Source organism: Bidens hawaiensis, unplaced genomic scaffold (genome assembly GCF_021521415.1).
Source record: "Bidens hawaiensis isolate Kalapana, Puna unplaced genomic scaffold, B.hawaiensis_p1.1 tig00016197_1, whole genome shotgun sequence".
Taxonomy (NCBI): domain Eukaryota; kingdom Viridiplantae; phylum Streptophyta; class Magnoliopsida; order Asterales; family Asteraceae; genus Bidens; species Bidens hawaiensis.
The window spans coordinates 453,661-473,562 of NW_027492475.1; the positions used below are offsets into that span (position 1 = coordinate 453,661).

Below are 19,902 nucleotides of genomic sequence, written 5' to 3' on the forward strand. Positions count from 1 at the left end.
GGGGAGGGGAGCATTTATAAGATAGGGGCTTTGCTCCAAATCCCCCAACTTAAGCTAATTAACTCTTCACCACACTCTTTATTAGTGATTTGACTCCATTGACTCATATTAGTACCTTCCAAGCTATCTTTAATGCAGAAAGACAGAGTCGTTGGATTCTTAAAATAATATTTTTAAAGAACTTAAGTATGAACTTTTTCATTTTTTTGCTTTAATTAGATAATTCTATGATAGAGATTGATTGAGTAACACAATTGTTGATCATAGAAAATAAAAAATGTGAGAAATTGCAAAAGAGGAAAGAAATAGGAGAATGTAAACAGTTTTGTAGTAATGTATCTATTAACACCGTGTGTCCAACTTCTAAGGTTGGCAAACTATTGTAGTAAGTTTTAATGCACACGTGTAAACTAACTCATTACAATAATGCCTTTAATCAATTGTGACAGTGCTTCTAACTTTTGAAGTTTAATTGTTAAGTTTTGACATACTATATAACCCACTACAATGTTGGATCTAGCATGTTTGCAACTGTTAGTGTATATAGCAGTGTGTATGTAGCAGTGTGTTTAGTTGGTGTGTATGTTTATTTTACGGGTCAGGCCAAACGTACCCCCTGTTGCTTGTCATACCCTCCTCCCTCTGGAAAAACCAACTTTCATATTACCCACTGAAATCATATAATTACCAGTGTGTAATATTAAGGATTTCATAATTTTTTTTACAAGTTGCGTTTTTTTTTGTTTCGGGTTTAGGGCTTATTTTATAAAAGATAAAGAGGTAAAATAAGGATATTAAATATATATATATATACTATTAAAATTTAAAAATAATATTATAAATATTTACAATATTAATACTAAAATAAATTAATAGTAATACTTGATAATTTTTAATTTGATATATGTAGTGAAGATTATTAAGTTAAAAAAATGTTGTAGGAACCAATATGTATATAAATAATATTAAGAGGTAATAATAATTGATCTAATAAGTTTATGGAGGGTGCATATTTAATAAAATGATGTAAAGGAGATACGTTTAGCAACACACTTATTTCATCTGTCATTCTGTTAAGTTAATAATGTCTCCATGAATTTTTGCAGGGAACATTAAGAATGAAAAGGAAACCAAAGTAAAAGTAACATTTAAAGAAAAACTAGAAGAAGGTGGGATTTTTTTGGTAGGAATTTATTAAAAAAAAGACTATTTATGAATAAAAGATTCTGCATTTTAAAGAAAATACAATGTATATAGAATTTAAGTGTTATTTATTAAACAAAAAAACTTCCGGTGCCAACCATGCTACCAAAAAAAGGGAAGTATTTATGTTTGGTATGGTCAATTGGTCACTAATCAACCCGGTGGTCCATAGGAACCACGTGAGCGCAGAGTTCCACTAGCCCAGTACCTGATTATGGCTCCACTTGGTAGTGGATAACTGGATATAGTTTATAAGGTTGTGTGTAGTGGAGAGGCTACAAAGTAAAGCGTTTTACGTCATGTGCTCAGTCAGTAAATTATGGGTTTTTGTTTTATTGGTGTTGTAGCCCAATATATATATATATATATATATATATATATATATATATATATACATATACATATAAACGAAGATCCAAAAATCCTAGGTGTTGCGATATGGTCGCTCTCCCTTTTTTTGGAGTCACCAGATTTGTTTGATTTTTTAATAGAGGCTTCTCATGCATTTGACCCGAATTCATGAGTATGGATCTTACCAAACCCATATATTCTTTAAACGGGTTATAAGATCTCATTAAATAAAAAATTATTCTCACCAAATTATTGATATAAAAATCCTATAAAATAGGATACACTAAAAATTAATATCTTATTTATTTTAAAAAAGATATATATTATTTAAATTAAAAAAACCAATTTTATAGTAAAAAAAATAAACGGGTCTTGGGTCTCATCAACCATACGTATATTATTAATTTTCATAAATATTTTTTATAACTAAAAAAACCAATTTTATAGTAGAAAAAAATAAACGGGTTTTGGGTCTCATCAAAACCATATAGCTTTTAAACCGGGTTATAACATCTCATTTATTTGTGAAACAATTTATCATCAAACCATAAGTATATTATTAACTTTGATACAATAAAAAAATATAAATTCAAAAAATAAATAAATATTAGAACAAACAATATAAACCAACCCCGTAATACGGGGGATAAAAACTAGTATATATATATAAACGAAAACATAAAAATTCTACGTGTCGCGATGTGGTCGCTCCCCATTTTTTTGGAGTCGTCATATTTGCTTGATTTTTAAATGGAGGTTTCTCATGCATTTGACCTGAATTCATGGATATGGGTCTTACTAAACCCAAATACATCTCATTAAATAAAAAATTATTTTCACCAAATTATTGATGTAAAAATCCTATAATATGTTAAAAATTAATATTTTTTTATTTTAAATATATATATATATATAGGTATAGGATCATTTCAGAAGTTTTTTTACAGCGAGAAGTGCGAGAAGCGAAGGTGTAACTCCATTAATCCCAAATTTCACTCCCTTTCTTACCTACACAACATTCAAATCTACCTACACACATACAAACGTACCGCGTCACATTCAAACCTACATATACAAACATACATACATATATACAAAAATACGTACCTACACACGTACATACGCACCTACACAATAAGAAAATGGAGTGAAATTAGGGATTAATGGAGTTACACATTCACTTCTCGCAGTAATATCACTTCTCGCAAGATCCATCCCCTATATATATATATATATATATATATTATTTAAATTAAAAACCAATTTTATAGTAAAAAAATAAACGAGTCTTGGGTCTCATCAAACCATAAGTATATTATTAACTTTCATAAATATTATTTATAATTAAAAAAACCAATTTTATAGTAATAAAAATATACGGGTCTTGGGTCTCATCAAAATCATATAGCTTTTAAACTGGGTTATAACATCTCATTTATTTGTGAAACAATTTATCATCAAACCATAAGTACATCAATAACTTTCATACAATAAAAAAATTATAAATTCAATAAATAAATAAATATTAAAACAAACAATATAAAACAACCCCCGTAATACGGGGGATAAAAACTAATATATATATATATATATATATCTCACATATGAATATAATAATAATACAAAGTCGATGGAATACGGCGACAAAAACCTCGCCCCCCCCCCCCCTTTCTCGCCCCAAAAATCGCCTGAGAGGGGGGAGGGGCGGCGACATTGTAGCCCCTCTTCGCCTCTTTCTCGCCGTTTCTCCCGTCCATTACACACAGCCTAACAGGACAACTGATTTCTAATGGTATGTCTTGGTAGGAGGTAACTGGAATGGACGATAAAATAAAATAGATAAAGAAATAAAATTGATCATTACTATTAATTTGCCTTGTTTGGTTAATCTATGAGCATGAAATGAATTACTTTATGTTGTTTGGGTTAGAAAATAAATCATGCATAAATAAATAATTACTTTATGTTGTTTGATTAGAAGAAACATGACACCAAAGTGTGCAATATAGCTCTAGGATATACTAAATTACTAATACGGAGAATTTTATGAGTGACTTATGGTTAGTTTCAAGTATTTAAAAGTTTTTTGTAATAACTATTTTATAATTTAAAACAATTCTTGCAATTTCAAAACATTAGATCAGAACAAAAGTTTCTATCAAAAAACTTGTAAAATGTGTAAATATAATTAGGGGTAAGCATAAGCCGTGAGACCCTAACCGATCAAACCCTATTGTATTACAATAAGGTAGTGTCTCAGGTCCTAATGATACCATTAACCGGGTCCGGGTCTGAGTCGGGTTTCGTGGGTCTGACCCGTTTGCTCCTATATGGGTGAGTATAAACCGGGTAAAAGTTACGAAATCCAAACCGATGCAACCCAATTATTTACAATAGAGTCGTATCCCGAGTGTTCTAAGAATATCATTAACTAGGTCCATATACATAACAATTAAACCTTTGTGCATAATTTGTCTCTCTTAGTTTTATATATTATATATAAAAAATCTTAGAGAAGCTTCCCTTTCACTTTTCTAGTTTGTCACTACTAATTCCCCTTTTCTTTATTTATTATTTTGTGATTAATAAACCAAAAACATATTATGTAAATAATAACTTCTCTCACAAACAAACTCTTTAAATGATTGCACAGACAGACACAGAAACACACACACAAAACAGAGTATAGAGACTACTTTATAGATAGACAGATCTACTACATAAATTCATTCACGAGTTCTTCAATGTACAAGTACCAGTCTCACCAAACACCTCTCACATTTCCTTTAATTCTCAGTCTCTTTGTGTATGCTGCTCTCATACGTATTCATTGAGCTTTAAATACAGAAATTGACCTCAGTTTCTTGATATTTCATCATTTTTGTTCAAGATTAATCCGTGTTTAATGATTTAGCTAATGGGTACCTGGAATTTGATCATTTGAGAGTTGAAAATGTTTAAGTCGGCACGATGGAGAAGCGAAAAGAACAAGATCAAATCTGTGTTCAAGTTGCAATTTCATGCAACTCAGGTAATATCATTTACAATTTTTAATAATTTGTTATGTGTTTTCTAAAGTTGAATTAATGATTGATCACATTATTGCATACTTAGTGTTTAACGAGATGACTAAGAGATTTATTAATTTCGTTAAATATTGAATCTGGTTCATAGCTAGTGAAAGCCGACCAAAAACCAACAGTTTGGTCTTGTGCTTTTGTAAAAATCGAATCGAAATGAACCAAGTTTATAGATTTTTATTTCTTTATTTTTTTAGTTCAAGTAATTTGTATGATTTTAATAAATATGTAACTCAAATATTTTAGCTCAAATGTATAATAATTCATTAGTTTTTAATTAGCTAAATGATGATCCAAATTCATTATTTTGAGTCAATTTTTTTCCAAGTTTAAATGACAAGAGTCAAGACCAAAACTGTAAAATCACAACTGAACGGTTTCAATTAATTCAAAAACCGAAGATTTAGCTTTTAATTCCGTTTTAGCCAAAAATGACCCAAAGTAAACTGTGCACAACCCTACTTGAATCCAACAGTTTAGATAAAAAATAAATTTATGCAAATTCAACATTTTGAAAATTGTTGACTTTTGTTGACCAGTGTGTTTTTGGTGATCTGATGATCACAGCTGAAGCAGGTGACTGGGGATAGTTTGATCATCTCTCTAATTCCAGCAGATACCGGAAAACCGACAAGATTAGAAAAAGTCAAAATTAAAGATGGAAGCTGTCACTGGGAAAAACCACATTATGAAACTGTTAAATTTGTTCTTGATCTGAAAACTGGAAAGTTTCATGAGAAAGTTTATAACTTTGTTCTCGCAACGGTACACATCATTTCAGATTATTTCTTGTGAAACTAAGGTCAAGTTATAATTAAATGGAAATTAATTTTCTTGTGATCTTCTAACTTTTTGCAGGGCTCTTCAAAATCTAGCAGTGTTGGTGAAGTTTCAATTGATTTTGCAAGTTTTACTGAAGCTGCAAAGATTTGTTCTTTATCTCTTCCTCTTAAAAATGCAAAATGTGCTGCTTTTTTGCATGTTAGTCACCTATCTTTTTTAAAGTTATATATTTGCCACTTTTTCAAAGAAATTTGTCAATTTGGTTACATGGAGTCATGTTTGATAAAATGCTTGTGCACATGTTTTGAACTAGGTATCCATTGAGAGGATTCAAGAGTCCTTAGATCAAAGGTAATTCATTGTATATTTCATATTTTCATAGTGTTTTTCATATTTTCATAGTGTTTATTTCATTCTTTAAAAAGTATTATTTTAAAAATTCGTGAATTTTACAGGAAAATCGATGGAAGTGAAAATGCAAATCGCCATGACAGGACTTTATGGGCTCAATTAAGCAACAATGATACTGAAGAAACCGTAATAATCAATCCTAGTGAAGTAAGTGATCATGTCGCACATTATAGTTTCATAAATGTGACGTTTAACCATTAATCAAATATCCAAATATTACAAATCTTTGTCAGGATCATGCGACTTTGACTGATAATAGAGACCGTATGGGATCGAGTGGATCTGACATCACATTATCAGCTTCTGACATCAGCTCAGGACCCGAAACCTTACAAGAAGCCGAACCCATGAAGACAGAACCGATTCATGAACCATCGGCTGCAACAACTTATGAGGAGCGACACATGTCACAATGGGATTGGTTAGATGGTTCACCTACTGAATTGAGCACAGATGACTCGTCACCTAGTACCGGGGAGACCGTTCTAGAAGAGATACTAGAAGACGGGTCACCAGAAGCGGTTATCAAAAAACAAAAAACCGAGCTTGAGGTTTTGAGTCGGCAAGCTGATGTTACCAAGTTAGAGTTACAGACTCTTCGTAAGCAGATTGTGAAGGAGAGAAAGAAGGGTCTGGAGCTATCTAGAGAAGTAAGCGTACTGATCGAAGAAAGAAATGTCTTCAAGGAAGAATGTGAAAAGCTGAAGGAGAATAAGAAATGTACTAAAGAAGTCAAAGTCAAAGGGGATCCGTGGGATCTTGTTGATGAGTTGAGGCAAGAACTTAATTACGAGAAAGATTTGAATTCAAATCTCCGGTTACAGCTCCAAAAAACACAAGAATCGAACGCTGAGTTGATTCTTGCCGTGCAGGATCTTGATGCAATGCTTGAGTCAAAGTCAAAGTCTAAGTCAACTGAGACAGACGACGGCGAAGAAGAAGAACAAAAGGCTTTGGAAGACATCGTTAAACAACATAGCGGTATGCAAGATGTGCATTTACTCGAGCAAAAAATAAACGATTTATATGGCGAAATCGAATCATACAAACGAGATAAAGACGAGCTTGAAATGCAAATTGACCAAATGGCCCTTGATTACGAAATCTTAAAGCAGGGAAACCATGACATGTGTTATAAGCTTGAGCAAAGTCAACTTCAAGAACAGTTAAACTTGCAATATGAATGCACGTCTTATGACGTGGTCAACGAACTCGAGACACAAATCGAGGGTTTAAAAACCGAGCTAAAACTAAAATCTGAAAAGCTTTCAGACTCGGTTCTTGCAATCGAAGAGCTTGAAAACATTATCAAGAATTTGGAGAAAGGTTTAGAAGATCAAGCTGAAGGGTTTGAAGCCGATATTGAAGATCTTATAAATGCAAAAGTCGAGCAAGAACAACGAGCCATTCGTGCAGAAGAAGGTTTAAGAAAGATGAAATTACAGAATATCAACACTGCAGAGAGATTACAAGAAGAGTTTAGAAGGCTTTCAACACAAATGAATTCTAGTTTTGAAGCAAACGAGAAGCTAACAATGACAGCTATCAACGAAGCTAATCAGCTTCGTGTAGTGAAACGGGGTCTCGAAGAGACGGTCAAGAAAGTCAAAGAAGATCTAGACTCTCTCAACATGCGTTATGAAGAAAAAATGGTTGACCTTTCGGGTCAAATAAGTCAAAAGTCAAAGGAATTGGAGAAGATGGAGGAACATTTTGAGAGGCTAAAAGAAGATAACAAGATTCTTGAAGATGAAAGAAAGAATCTTGAAAATGTTAATGAACAAATGAAGTTGTTACTGAAAGATTATGGAAATGAAAAGGAGAAGCTGAGGAAGCAGGTGTCTCAACTAAAAGATGAGATTAAGAAGAACGAAGAGGCGTTAATTAGCATGGAGAAGAAGATCAAGGAGGGAAGTAACGCGGTTTCAAAACATAATACTCGAAGCTCGAAAGAAGTAAACAATTTCAAAAGCAAAATAGAATTACTCGAGGTAACGTTTTCTATTTTCTCATTTCAACTTGCATCATTTAACATTATTCGTATTCAATTGAGGGAGAGTTACGAAAATAGCCATTTGACCAAACTTGTTTACCCAAATAGTCCTTGACCATTTTCTAAATAAATCAATTTTACCGTTACAAATGATTACATCCAATCAAATTAGGTCACGTGTCTCAAGATTATAAAATTTTTGCATATGGCGTGCAAACGTCTTTGAAATTTTGCATAGATATAAGCAAAAGACGGACATTTGTCAAGATCCTTTTGGGAGTCTAATGCCAGTGGGGTGCAAATCTTGCCAAGTTTTGCACGGTGACACATGTCCAATTGTGATTGGTTTTCTACATCATAGAAAGGTGTGTAACGGTCAAATTGTTAAGTTTTCTAAAACAACAATCAATAGCAATTTGTGATTTTTCGTTTGAATAGCCAATTGCATAAAAGGTAACTAACTTAATCTTTTCAAGAAAAAACCACCAATGTTTCGAAAACTTCAATTCAAGGAAAATATCGTCCAAAGTTGCAGTGCACAATCATTTTTGGCTAGTCATCAGTTCAAATTACCTTGACTCCGAAATTTTCAAATGTCGGTTACCCTCATTCATTTTATTTTTTTAAAATTTGGATGTGTTTTCTGGCCTAAAACAAATCACCCAATACAGAAACTGTAGTGAACGTTGGTTACATTTTTAACTATTCAACCTACTAGCGTAACGCTAGCTTTCGAAAGAAGAATTACACTCATAATCTTCCTATAACAAAAACTGTATTTTATTCGATTATTTGCAGGGCCAAATAAAAACAAAGGAAACCGCATTGAAGAGCTCTGAAAAATCGTTCCTTGAGAAGGAAAAAGATCTTCAACACAAAATCAAAGAGTTGGAAAGAAGATTGCAGGTTCTTGATGAAAGCACTGCTGTTTCAAAGGTAGCTCAAAAAACCTTTTTCTTATTAAATGCACTAAAGTTTGAATATATCTTACCCACCATTAGCATAATAACATTATTAATTGATAATATTATCTGGGTCACAGGCATCTGCAGCTGATGAAATGGTATTATTAAAAAGGTTAAACAAATCCATGGAGGTGGAACTAATGGAAATGCAAGAAAGATATTCAGAAATAAGTCTTAAATTTGCAGAAGTGGAAGGTGAAAGGCAACAACTTGTAATGACTCTAAGAAACCTCAAAAACTCAAAGAAATGCTAGCTATAATAATACATATGTATACATATAGTGGTGCATAATATGTTTTATTAGAGAACCACGATGACCACATAAACGCTTGCATGCACTATGATAAGATACAACGCATGAATATGGTTACGTTCTTGTGGTTCTCTATTTAAAATTGAAATGACCCTCTATATAAGTATAATATTGTGAGTGATGTATAAATTAGTAATATATGGTTTATTTCATTCTTTTTTCAACTTTGTTTTATCTTCAAGAAATTTTATATCCATTCAATGGATAATATAACATATACGTAGTAGCTTTACATTTGTAACAGCCTAGTTTGAGATAATAGAAATTGTTGTGTTTAAATTTGGACTTTTCTTTGTGATGTTACAAATCAGAATTGGTCCCCTTTGTGGTGCATAATACTGTTGTACTTTGTGCATGAAAGGTTAAGATTCTTGATTTCATGTTAGGAGTCAAGAGTGACAGAATGTCATGTTCAAACTTGAGGGTGTTCTTCAGAGGTTGCTCCCCACTTTTGGTGCATCATTATGTTGTACTTTTTGCATTAGCAGTTGTACTGTTGTGGTATCAAACCTTTTTTGTCAAAAGTAGTTCTAGAAGTTAACAAATACCTTGCTTGTTTGAAAAGATTGCAGACTTACAGCTTTTCCTTTTCATATATATATATATTAACCTGGAGAATTATTTTCTTTATTTATTTATAAATTATAAGTCTCATGTCCATCATCAAGAAAAGTACGAGAGGGCAATCTAATTGAAATAGATTAACCGGTAATTTAGTTATGTGATTAAGGGTTAGGCCAACCTCTCTATTAATTAAATCATCTTTAAAAGTATGTATTACGTTTCGGGAAAGCCAGCCCTGATATCTCATTGCCTTAATTTGTTCCTTATATTCACTTCCTTGCTATTAAAGATATTGTTATTCCATGCCTTTCATAGCACCAAAATACACATGCTAATCTTAGTGTAGCACCAGTGATCGTCTTTCTCCTTTTGGACCCTATGACAAGCTTATGAGTCTCCAAAATATCGTTTATGGAAAAAGCAAATAACGGTTCAATCTTGCACCATTGAACTGATTACAAACCAAACCATATTTACTATTTCCTACAATACCAAAAGATGTTCAGTGTTCTTGTCCTGTTGTCCACATAAAGAGCAAAGACTTAAAGAACTTATATATGCCATTGCCATCTAAGTAATGCCGATCCAGAGGGGAGCCTTTCAATAACGGCACGATAGTTGAACACATTTGTAGGGGTATGGTACTAAACCCGGCTTACGACCTTAATTTATTATGTCTGGCTTATTTTATTATATGGACTAATACAATATTATTGGGCTGAGAGGGTTTTGTGGAGGTAACCCTAACTGGGCTAGGCCCATTAGGGTACCATGATGGTGGCCATGAGGCTCCCTATATAAGGAGGTCTCCACCTCCTTATTAAGGGTTGTTGTTGCTCTCAATAAGAGCCACCACCATAACCATTTTTGTGTCTGTAAACAAGAGATCCTGGAGATTTCTTAGCAGTCACCTCCACACCCCCAAAAAGCCATTGCAGATCACAAGCTACCGGAGAAGAAGATCGAGTCGTGGTTCGTTCATCTCGAAGACCGGGGAACATCGTCATGGATCAGATCAGATTCATTTCATGTTTCTACAACATTCACCTTCAATGGCACTCAGTTGTTCCATTCGTACTTATTATTCATTATATTGTGGTAATGATTCAATACAAGCCGAATAGACTTCCAAATGTGCACCTCTTAACATCACATTATTTAGAAATTTTGACATACTTGCCATTCTGCCAATTCGTCATGGATGCCCTAAGTTCTATATCAATGTGCCACCAACGTTCACAGCTGAGTCGGAGATGAATTCTGATTATTTTTTGTCAACTAATATGTTTTATTTACAAACGTTTTCTAAAATTACTCACTCAACATTATTTCTCAACACCCAAAACTTATTTTTAGATTACATTAAAATATGAAGTTAAATTATTTTTTTCTAGCATAAAATAAAACTATAAATTTATAATCTATATTTGCGTATTATTTATATTGAGTTTGACATAAAACTTATAACTACCTAGAGCATTTTTGTTTAGATAAGGCTAATGACCCCTTAATGTTGGTTAAACCCTTTTTAATTTGTTAATATTCCCATGATGTATTAAAAATATATATATTTAACTTTTTTTACATCATTTAATTGCACAATGATTCATAATCTCACTAAATGATGATTTAGCATTCCAATTTGTGGCCAAACTACTTGCTGAATGCACATAGTTTCCCATTTGTTTCAGTAATGAATTCTTATATAGATAGTTTATTTTTTCTTTTTTCTCTTAATGTTTGGAAGTTGGGGGTTATGATGGAATTCTTGATTAAGGTATTAGAAAAATTATTGATGATTATCTTCTTTCGAAAGGGATACGAAAGAGACTATTTTAGTTAAATGTTTGCCTAAAAAGTAAACATATGTGCATGTCATGTGCTAATTAATACACTTCTTACTAGAGTAAATTAATTGACTTAATATTTTTCATAGTTTCAGGCTCCGAATAGGTGTTAAAAACAATTTGACCAGTTGAGACCGTCTATTATTTATTTATTATTGTTGTTATTATAGGGTGGGGGTGGGGGTAAAACGAAGATTAATTGGTTGTCGTGGGAAAAAGTGATTGCACCTATTGAGAGGGGGGGGGGGGGGTCTTGGTTTGGGGTCTTTACTGGCCGAACATTTCAAAGCTAGCAAAGTGGTGGTGGAGGATTAAAGAAGAAAAGAACTGGTTATGACGGAAGTTCGTGTGGTCGATTCATCATACGGCTACTATTAAAACTTATTCTAGTTAGGATGTCAATTGCAGCTCGTGGCAAGAGTATTGGTAACATTTCCTTGACAATATAGTCTATGGGCTATAACTTATGGTCGAATTGAGATGTGTTATTGGAAACAATATTCATTGTTTGCGGTCGATAATTTGGTTGGGGAGGAAATGGTCTCTTCGTTTTAGGTTTTTGTTATTACTTGCTTTAGAGAAATCCAATATGTGCAATTTGTAGACTGCTTGGTTATGCACGAGGGGGAGTGTGCGGTGTGTGGGAGTGGTCAAGACAACCAAAGGCGACATAGGAAGTCGAGGAGCTGAGACAAATGTCAAGGCTATGTGAAGAGGTACGCATTCGTTCGAGAAGTGAAAAGTTAAGATGAGGATGGAAGGCACACGAAAGGGTTCACGGTTAAAATTTTGAAAGGTAGGTTACTATTTGACCACGCTTTACTCATTCACATGGAATAATGGGTTCTAAATAAGGTTTGTATTTTGGCTTGGTGAGCGGGTTCGGAGATGTATTAGTGGAATTAGCTAAGAGAAATGTAAGTTGGGTCGATGTTGTGTTCATTTTGTAGGGAGTATGAAGAAGCGTGGAGCGTTTGTTTGTATCGTGTGGGTTCACTATAAACAAAAACACTTGGGAGATAGTATCGATGTGGTGCAAGTTACCCGCGGTGTACGCTTTTTGTGTCTTGGATATTTTGGAACTTTACAAGTATATGGTTTTTTCTAAGAAGAAAGCCAAGGTGTTCTATGCCATCTGCCTTGTTACGCTATGAAGTACATGGAAGGCTAGAAACAAGCTGGTATTCACGAGAGGCCTATCCAAGTATCTAAAGTGGTTAGGGAAGTAAAGTCGCTTGGATTTTTGTGGATAAGGAATTGTTCAAAGTAAAGTAATTTATCTTGAAAGAATTGAGGGAGTTTTGTTTCTTATATGTGTCAATGTATTGAGGCGAGTTGGTGTATTTGGTGGTTGTAAAGCTAGTCGTTATTAACAGTTACACTAAGAATATGTATATATGTAGTGATAAATGTACTTAATACAAGGGTCAAGTTATAATAAGAACTATAATCTTTATAGGAATGATAAGAAGTAATCTAAACCATTAATTTTGAATTTGAATGATTGAAATTAGTTTGGGGAAAAATTAAGTACAAAACAAAGGAATTGGTAAAAAAGGAATAACACATAATTATTGACTTTCTCTCCCCATATGCAACACATATGTCAATTCCTTCATCGTTTTAAAATGTCCATAACTTTTTATACGACATTTTTTTAAAAAAAATCACCTTAATAATGAGCGTTTTTATCTTTAATATGAGTATCATATTGTTATAAAAAAATAGTGGGTTTTTTTTATACATTTGTAATAGGTTATAGGCATTGTGTTTTATCCAATTATGTTTTAGCATAGTGTTTTTTCATTGTGTTTTTTATAGTGTTTTTCTAATGTGTTTTTTGAATTGTGTTTTTCTTCTTAGTGTTTTTCATAGTGCTTTCCATTGTGTTTTTTTCTGTGGCCTTTTTCCGATAACTTTTTGGGTGATTGTTTTTCGGTGATTTTTCCGGCGATTTTTCCAGCAAAATTTCTCGGGGATTGTTTATCGGTGACTTTCCGATGAATTTTCCGGTGAAAGTTCCGGAGACTTTCTGGCGAGGTGGTGGCGGTGGCAGTGGCGGTGGGTGATGGAGTGGTGGTGTTGTAGGAGATGAGTAAAGATGTAAGTGGGCTTTTGAAATTAATGTAAGTGAGTTTTTTAGATTAAATGAAGTGGATTTTCAATATTAAAGTAGTATACTAAAATATTATCCTTCTTAACCTTCATAGGAAAATCAAACTTCTTATTTAAACCTTACCTCTAATCTTATTATACTATTAAAGCAATGCATCTTTTCGCATGTCATTTAAATATGTTATCCACATAGGATGCCAAAGTATATAATTTTTATAAATAAATTATCCACATAATAAACAATTTAATTATGATCATTAACTCCTAAATTGAAGAATGTTTCAAAATAAATAATTATAATCACCCTTTATCTACTATTATAATAAACAAAAATGATGGTTGGACCATATATCCTCTAATTAGTCTAATATTTTGCCAAGTGGCACTCTTATATTTTAACTTTTAAATACCCATTTTTTTAAATTAAACAATTATTAATTTTTAAAATCTTCCTTAATAAGTTTTTGAATTATGTACAACTAATATAGAGTATGTATTAGTTACCATAATAATTGCTACTTACCATAATACGTTTTTGAATTATAACTAGTATTCGTGCCAGCGCGTTGCAGCGGATCTCGTCAAATGCATTAGATGTTCCTATGCCCGTAAAGTTCAACTTGATAAAATCTTGAATACAAACAAAAAACATTACCAGAAAACATCAATTCATATTCATTGGCCGTTAAAACGTTTATGCAACTTAGTTATGGCGGGTCGAATAGTCAGTTCTCATGGTTCTCACCTTGTTCTAGCCCACCCATAGAATAAACTTGTAATTCACTACTGCAGAGGATACGTTAACATTTTTTCACATATTACTTATATTTTTTTTGAAAGTTGAAACCCATCTTTGTGTTATCATAATACAAATTACAATATTTCTCACACCTTCAAAGTTCTAAGCTCTAACTAATTGGGCAATAATGTTTAAACCATCTTCCACTCAGGTCGAGTCCAAACATAATGATTCATTCCATCGTATAGCAAACTCTTCCTAGTAATTGTAAGGCCCCGTTACCGGTGCCCTACATTGGACGTTAGATTTACTCATAAACACAGTTCTGAATATCAAAGTTAATTAAAACTTTCGCGGAATAATAATAATAGTCAATCATTCATTACAAATATTCATAACTTGTCTTTTTAAAACATAAATAAAACATAGTATAAAAATATCATGACAAATCTTCAGATGCCAGCCTCTTCGGATCCTGCCATGTGTCTTCCTCAAACCAGCTGTGTCAGTCGATTAACCTGCGTGCATACTAAAAGTCAGCTACGCTGAGTGAGTTCTAATTAATCATAAAACATACATTACATTCATAACTACGTACTTCCATACGTACTTCATACTTTCATAATCCGTTCATAACATACATACTTACCCTCATACTTTATTCTAAACTCTACTTTACATTATTCTATTATGCCTCGGATATTATTAGGGTCCGGTCTCTTTTTCTGCCTCGGATATTATTAGGGTCCGGTCCCTTTTCTGCATTGATTATTATTAGGGCTCAGTCCCTTTCTGCCTCGAGATTTATAAAGGGCTCGGTCCCTTTTCTGCCTTGAGTATTATTAGGGCTCAGTCCCTTTCTACCTCGAGATTTATAAAGGGCTCGGTCCCTTTTTTGCCTTGAGTATTATTAGGGCTCAGTCCCTTTCTCCTGTACCTGGCTATCTCTTACATTCATTCGTAACATACGTACATATCATTCGTACATTATACACAACATTATAACTTGACAGTACGTGCAATATCCGAAGATCGTTCACGTACTGACAAGCAATCATTCATACTTTATATACATATCGTTCATATCTTCAAACTATCACCCGACGGTACATGCAATATCCGAAGAACGTTTACGCGCTGTCAAGCATTCATTCATACATAATCATATAAGGCATACACTTACCACTTAAGGTAAGTGTATTAACTAATCACATCGAGTATGCACACAGCCTCAAAAACATAACAAGGAATGGGGTTAAAAACTCACCTGAACTCGGTTACGTTCATCGTTTATGGTTATTCCTTTCTTGAGCTGTGCACGACTAACTGTATAACAATTACACGTATCAATTTAACTATCACTAGGGGCAGCGCCCCTGGAAACGGGATTCTAGGGGCAGCAGCCCCTAGCGGGGTCCAAGGGGCAGAGCCCCTGACTGGGGTCAAGCTACCAGGTCAGCTTGGAAAAATTTTATTTTCATTAACTGTCTTAACACATTTTCCATTAGGACTTTATGAAAATATTTTATTGTTAACCTCTCAATCCTTTAAGGTATCTTCTATAAATTAATAAAGTTCAAGGGCTATTTTCTAATTAATTCATTCTTCCCTAAGTCCATGGACCATTCTGTCATTTTATTTAACTTCTAGTTCATTACCCAGTTCTTAACGAATTGGTTTCATAAAGAATGAACCCATAAAGAACTGATTATTATAAAGAATTCTTCTTCGTGACGAATTGGACCTTATACGAATTTGAACTTATTCGTTTGGTCTGGTTAATAGATTGAACTTCATAGCGAATTGAACCCTTATAACGAACCAGTCCTCATAACGAATTAGACCTTATAAAGAAATGGTCATCATACGAATTGGACTTAACGAACTGGGGCTAGTTCGTCATTCTTTCTTTAACGAATTAACTCGCGAATTAAAGCTAGTTCGTTGTCCTTCCTTAACAAATCAACATGACGAATTACCGCTAGTTCGTTAACTATCCGCTAACGAATTAGGGTTAGGTCAGAGAATGTCAGAAACATTCTCTGAACCTCGTACCCACTTCCCGGCGCCCTTGCTGGAAAACCGGGATCTTGCCAGAAAAGCGAGATCTCAGTTATTTTTCCACTATTTTCACCATTTTTCGTCTCGTTCGATCCAGATCTGAGCTAGGATGATCCCTAATCTCATCTTTTGATCAGTTTATACCCGATTCCACCCGGATCTCGTGACTTTAACGGTTTAAGGGTGTCGGCTCGTCGTTTCGCGACTAAATCTAATGGGTTTGAGTGCTTATAATATCATACTATCATTACCTCGGTTGATGCTCGGGTTTTTCTGGTGATTTAGGCTAGAGAGAGAAAGTAGGATGAGAGAGAGCTAAGTGTTTGTTTTTTGATGGTGTATGGAGTTAGTGGAAATGAATGGATTAATGCATAAATATGGTTTATATACTTTGAGTCATGGGCTCAAGCCCATGGTCTTTTCTTCCTTTCTTTTTAATCCAAGTCCATAACCCATATCTATTTGACCCAACACTAGCCCGACACATAATAACTCATATTTTATATTATTAACCGAAACGAGAAATCGGAGTGTTACAAGGCTTCCCTCCTTAAAGAGGTTTCGTCCCCGAAACCTAACTATTTTATAAACAAATCTGGATAAACTTGCGCATCTCTTCTTCAACTTCCCAGGTGGCATTCTATCCCTTACGACGAAGTTGTTTCTCCTTGCGGTCGACTATCCTTGTCGGTTGCTCGATGTAGTTCAACTGTTCATCAACCTTAATGTCTATTAATGGCACATAAGACGTGTCATCTGCCAGACATTTCCTCAGATGAGAAACATGGAAGGTTGAATGAATTCCTTCTAACTCTTCTGGCAAATCAAGCTTATAAGCCACTTCACCCACACGATCTATAATCTTAAACGGTCCAATGTACGTCGGACTCAACTTCCCCCTCTTTCTAAAACGGATGATCCCTTTCCAAGGCGAGACATTGAGCATCACATTGTCACCAACGTTAAACTCAATCGGTCGCTGCATCTTATCAGCATACGACTTCTATCTGTCTTGAGCAGCTTTCATTCTTGCTTTGATCTGATCGAACTTTGAAGAAGTTTCTTGCACAACTTCTAAACTCCCCATCTCTTTCTGACCAATCTCCCCCCAACATACCGGGGTTCTACATCGTCTACAGTAAAGCATCTTAAACGGTGGCAAACCAATACTTGAATGGTAGCTATTATTATAGGAGAACTCTGCCAGATGTAGATGATCATCCCAACTTCCTCCAAAGTCTAAGAAACAAGCACGTAGCATATCCTCAAGGGTTTGGATCCTCCTGTCAGACTGTACTTCTGTTTGTGGATGATACGCCGTACTGATGTTCAATATCGTTCCCATAGCTTCATGGAAATTCTTCCAAAACCTTGAAGTAAACCGAGTATCTCTATCGGACACGATCGATAACAGTACTACATGTTTAGACACAACCTCTTTAATGAAAAAACTTGCTAACGTTGCTGACGAGATAGCCTCTCGTATAGGCAGAAAGTGAACACTTTTGGTCAAACGGTCCACTATCACCCAAATGGTATCATGATGCTTAGCTGTACGAGGTAGCTTAGTTATGAAATCCATGGTGATGTGTTCCATTTCCATTCAGGTATCTCCAAAGGCTGCATTTTTCCATAAGGCTTCTGATGTTCGGCTTTGACTTGTAAGCAAGTTTAGAACTTACTAACATAATCTACCACATCATTCTTCATACCCGGCCACCAATAGTTTCTCTTCAAGTCTTGGTACATCTTATTGGATCCTGGATGGATTGAATACCTTGACTTATGAGCTTCATCTAAGATTCGACCTCTAAGATTTCCATGGTGTGGAATCCACATACGGTCAAACCTCGTCTTAACACCATGCGTGTTTTCCATCAAATCGTCCTGCTGACTGAAAATCCTTTCTTTCTTTACTATCCCTTCGTCTACCAGCACCTCTGACTGCACTTTGATGATTTCTTCAAAAAGACTTGAATTCATAATCAACTTGTATGATTTAACTATTGCAAGGTTACGGCTTAGCGCGCGGCGACCACATTAGCCTTACCAGGATAGTACTTAATGTCACAGTCGTAATCCTTTATCAACTCTAACCATCTTCTCTGCTTCATGTTCAGCTCTTTCTGCTCGAAGAAGTACTTTAAACTCTTATGATCGGTGTAAATGGTACACTTTGTACCATACAGATAATGTCTCCATATCTTGCGAGCATGCACTAAGGCTGCTAGCTCTAAATCATGCGTCGGATAAGTACTCTCATGGAATTTCAACTGTCTAAACGCATAAGCTATCACATTTCCTCGTTGCATCAATACACAACCTAACCCACGATACGAAGCATCAGTACAACCAACCAAATCCTCGTCACCATCGGGCAAAGCAAGGATTGGAGCTTGCGTGAGTCTTTTCTTTAATTCCTCAAAAGCTTCTTCTTGAAACTTACCCCAACTGAATACTATCAACTTTCGGGTCATACCGGTCAACGGTGCGGCTATCTTGGAGAAACCTTCGATGAATCTCCTATAGTAGCCAGCTAACCCTAAGAAGCTTTGTATATCTGTCGGATTCTGCGGAGTCTTCCAATTTGTTATCGCCTCAATCTTAGCTGGGTCCACTGTAATCCCTTCAGGATTAATCACGTGACCTAGAAATTGCACTTCTTGTAACCAAAACGCACATTTCGAAAACTTAGCGTACAACTTTTCTTTCTTCAGAGTCTCCAATACTTCTCTCAGATGCTTGGCATGATCAGACTCGCTTTTTGAATAAATCAATATATCATTGATGAAGACGATAACTGACTTATCCAACATCGGTCGACACACTCTATTCATCATATCCATAAATGTTGTGGGAGCATTCGTTAGACCAAACGACATCACAAGAAACTCGTAATGTCCATACCGCGTCCGAAACGCTGTTTTAGGGATGTCTGCCTCTTTCACTTTCAATTGATGATATCCCGATCTGAGATCTATTCGTGAGAACCAACTTGATCCTTGTAGTTGGTCAAACATATCATCAATCATTGGCAAAGGATATCTATTCTTCATCGTAAGCTTATTCAACTCGCGGTAGTCTATGCACATTCTCATACTTCCATCCTTCTTCTTCACGAATAACACTGGTGAGCCCCACAGGGAAACACTTAGTCTAGTAAAACCTTTGTCAAGGAGTTCTTGCAGTTGGGACATCAATTCTTTCATCTCGGATAGCGTTAGACGGTAAGGCGCTTTCGCGACGGGCTGGGCTCCTGGTACTAAATCTATCTAGAATTCTATCTCTTGCTCCGATAGCAACCCCGGAAGATCCTCAGCGAATACTTCTGGTTAGTCACGCACAATAGGAACATCTTTCATTTCTTTCGTCTCGGCCGTAGCTTTGACAACATACGCCAGGTAGGCACCGCACCCTCGCCTTAACAATCATTCGACTTTTATCATCGAAATAACATTAAGCCATAAACTTTCTTT

The 19,902-nt window shown here is 34.8% G+C and overlaps 1 protein-coding gene across 1 annotated transcript; it reads left to right on the forward strand.

Moving 5' to 3' along the window:
* The first annotated feature begins 4,393 nt into the window (after window positions 1–4,393).
* Window positions 4,394–9,123, forward strand: LOC143550894 (uncharacterized). The gene is made up of 8 exons (XM_077041454.1): window positions 4,394–4,585; window positions 5,202–5,399; window positions 5,493–5,615; window positions 5,731–5,768; window positions 5,873–5,975; window positions 6,062–7,819; window positions 8,620–8,757; window positions 8,864–9,123. Exons 1-8 carry the CDS (start codon window positions 4,508–4,510, stop codon window positions 9,038–9,040), a joined length of 2,613 nt encoding a protein of 870 aa, XP_076897569.1. The 5' UTR covers window positions 4,394–4,507; the 3' UTR covers window positions 9,041–9,123.
* The last annotated feature ends 10,779 nt before the right edge of the window (window positions 9,124–19,902 follow it).

Excerpts from the sequence above, each read along its gene's own strand:
- LOC143550894 (XM_077041454.1), top strand. The coding sequence starts at position 4,508 with ATGTTTAAGTCGGCACGATGGAGAAGCGAAAAGAACAAGATCAAATCT. Across the intron at positions 5,976-6,061 it reads TAATAATCAATCCTAGTGAA|GATCATGCGACTTTGACTGA; the intron begins GTAAGTGATCAT and ends AATCTTTGTCAG. Across the intron at positions 7,820-8,619 it reads GCAAAATAGAATTACTCGAG|GGCCAAATAAAAACAAAGGA; the intron begins GTAACGTTTTCT and ends GATTATTTGCAG.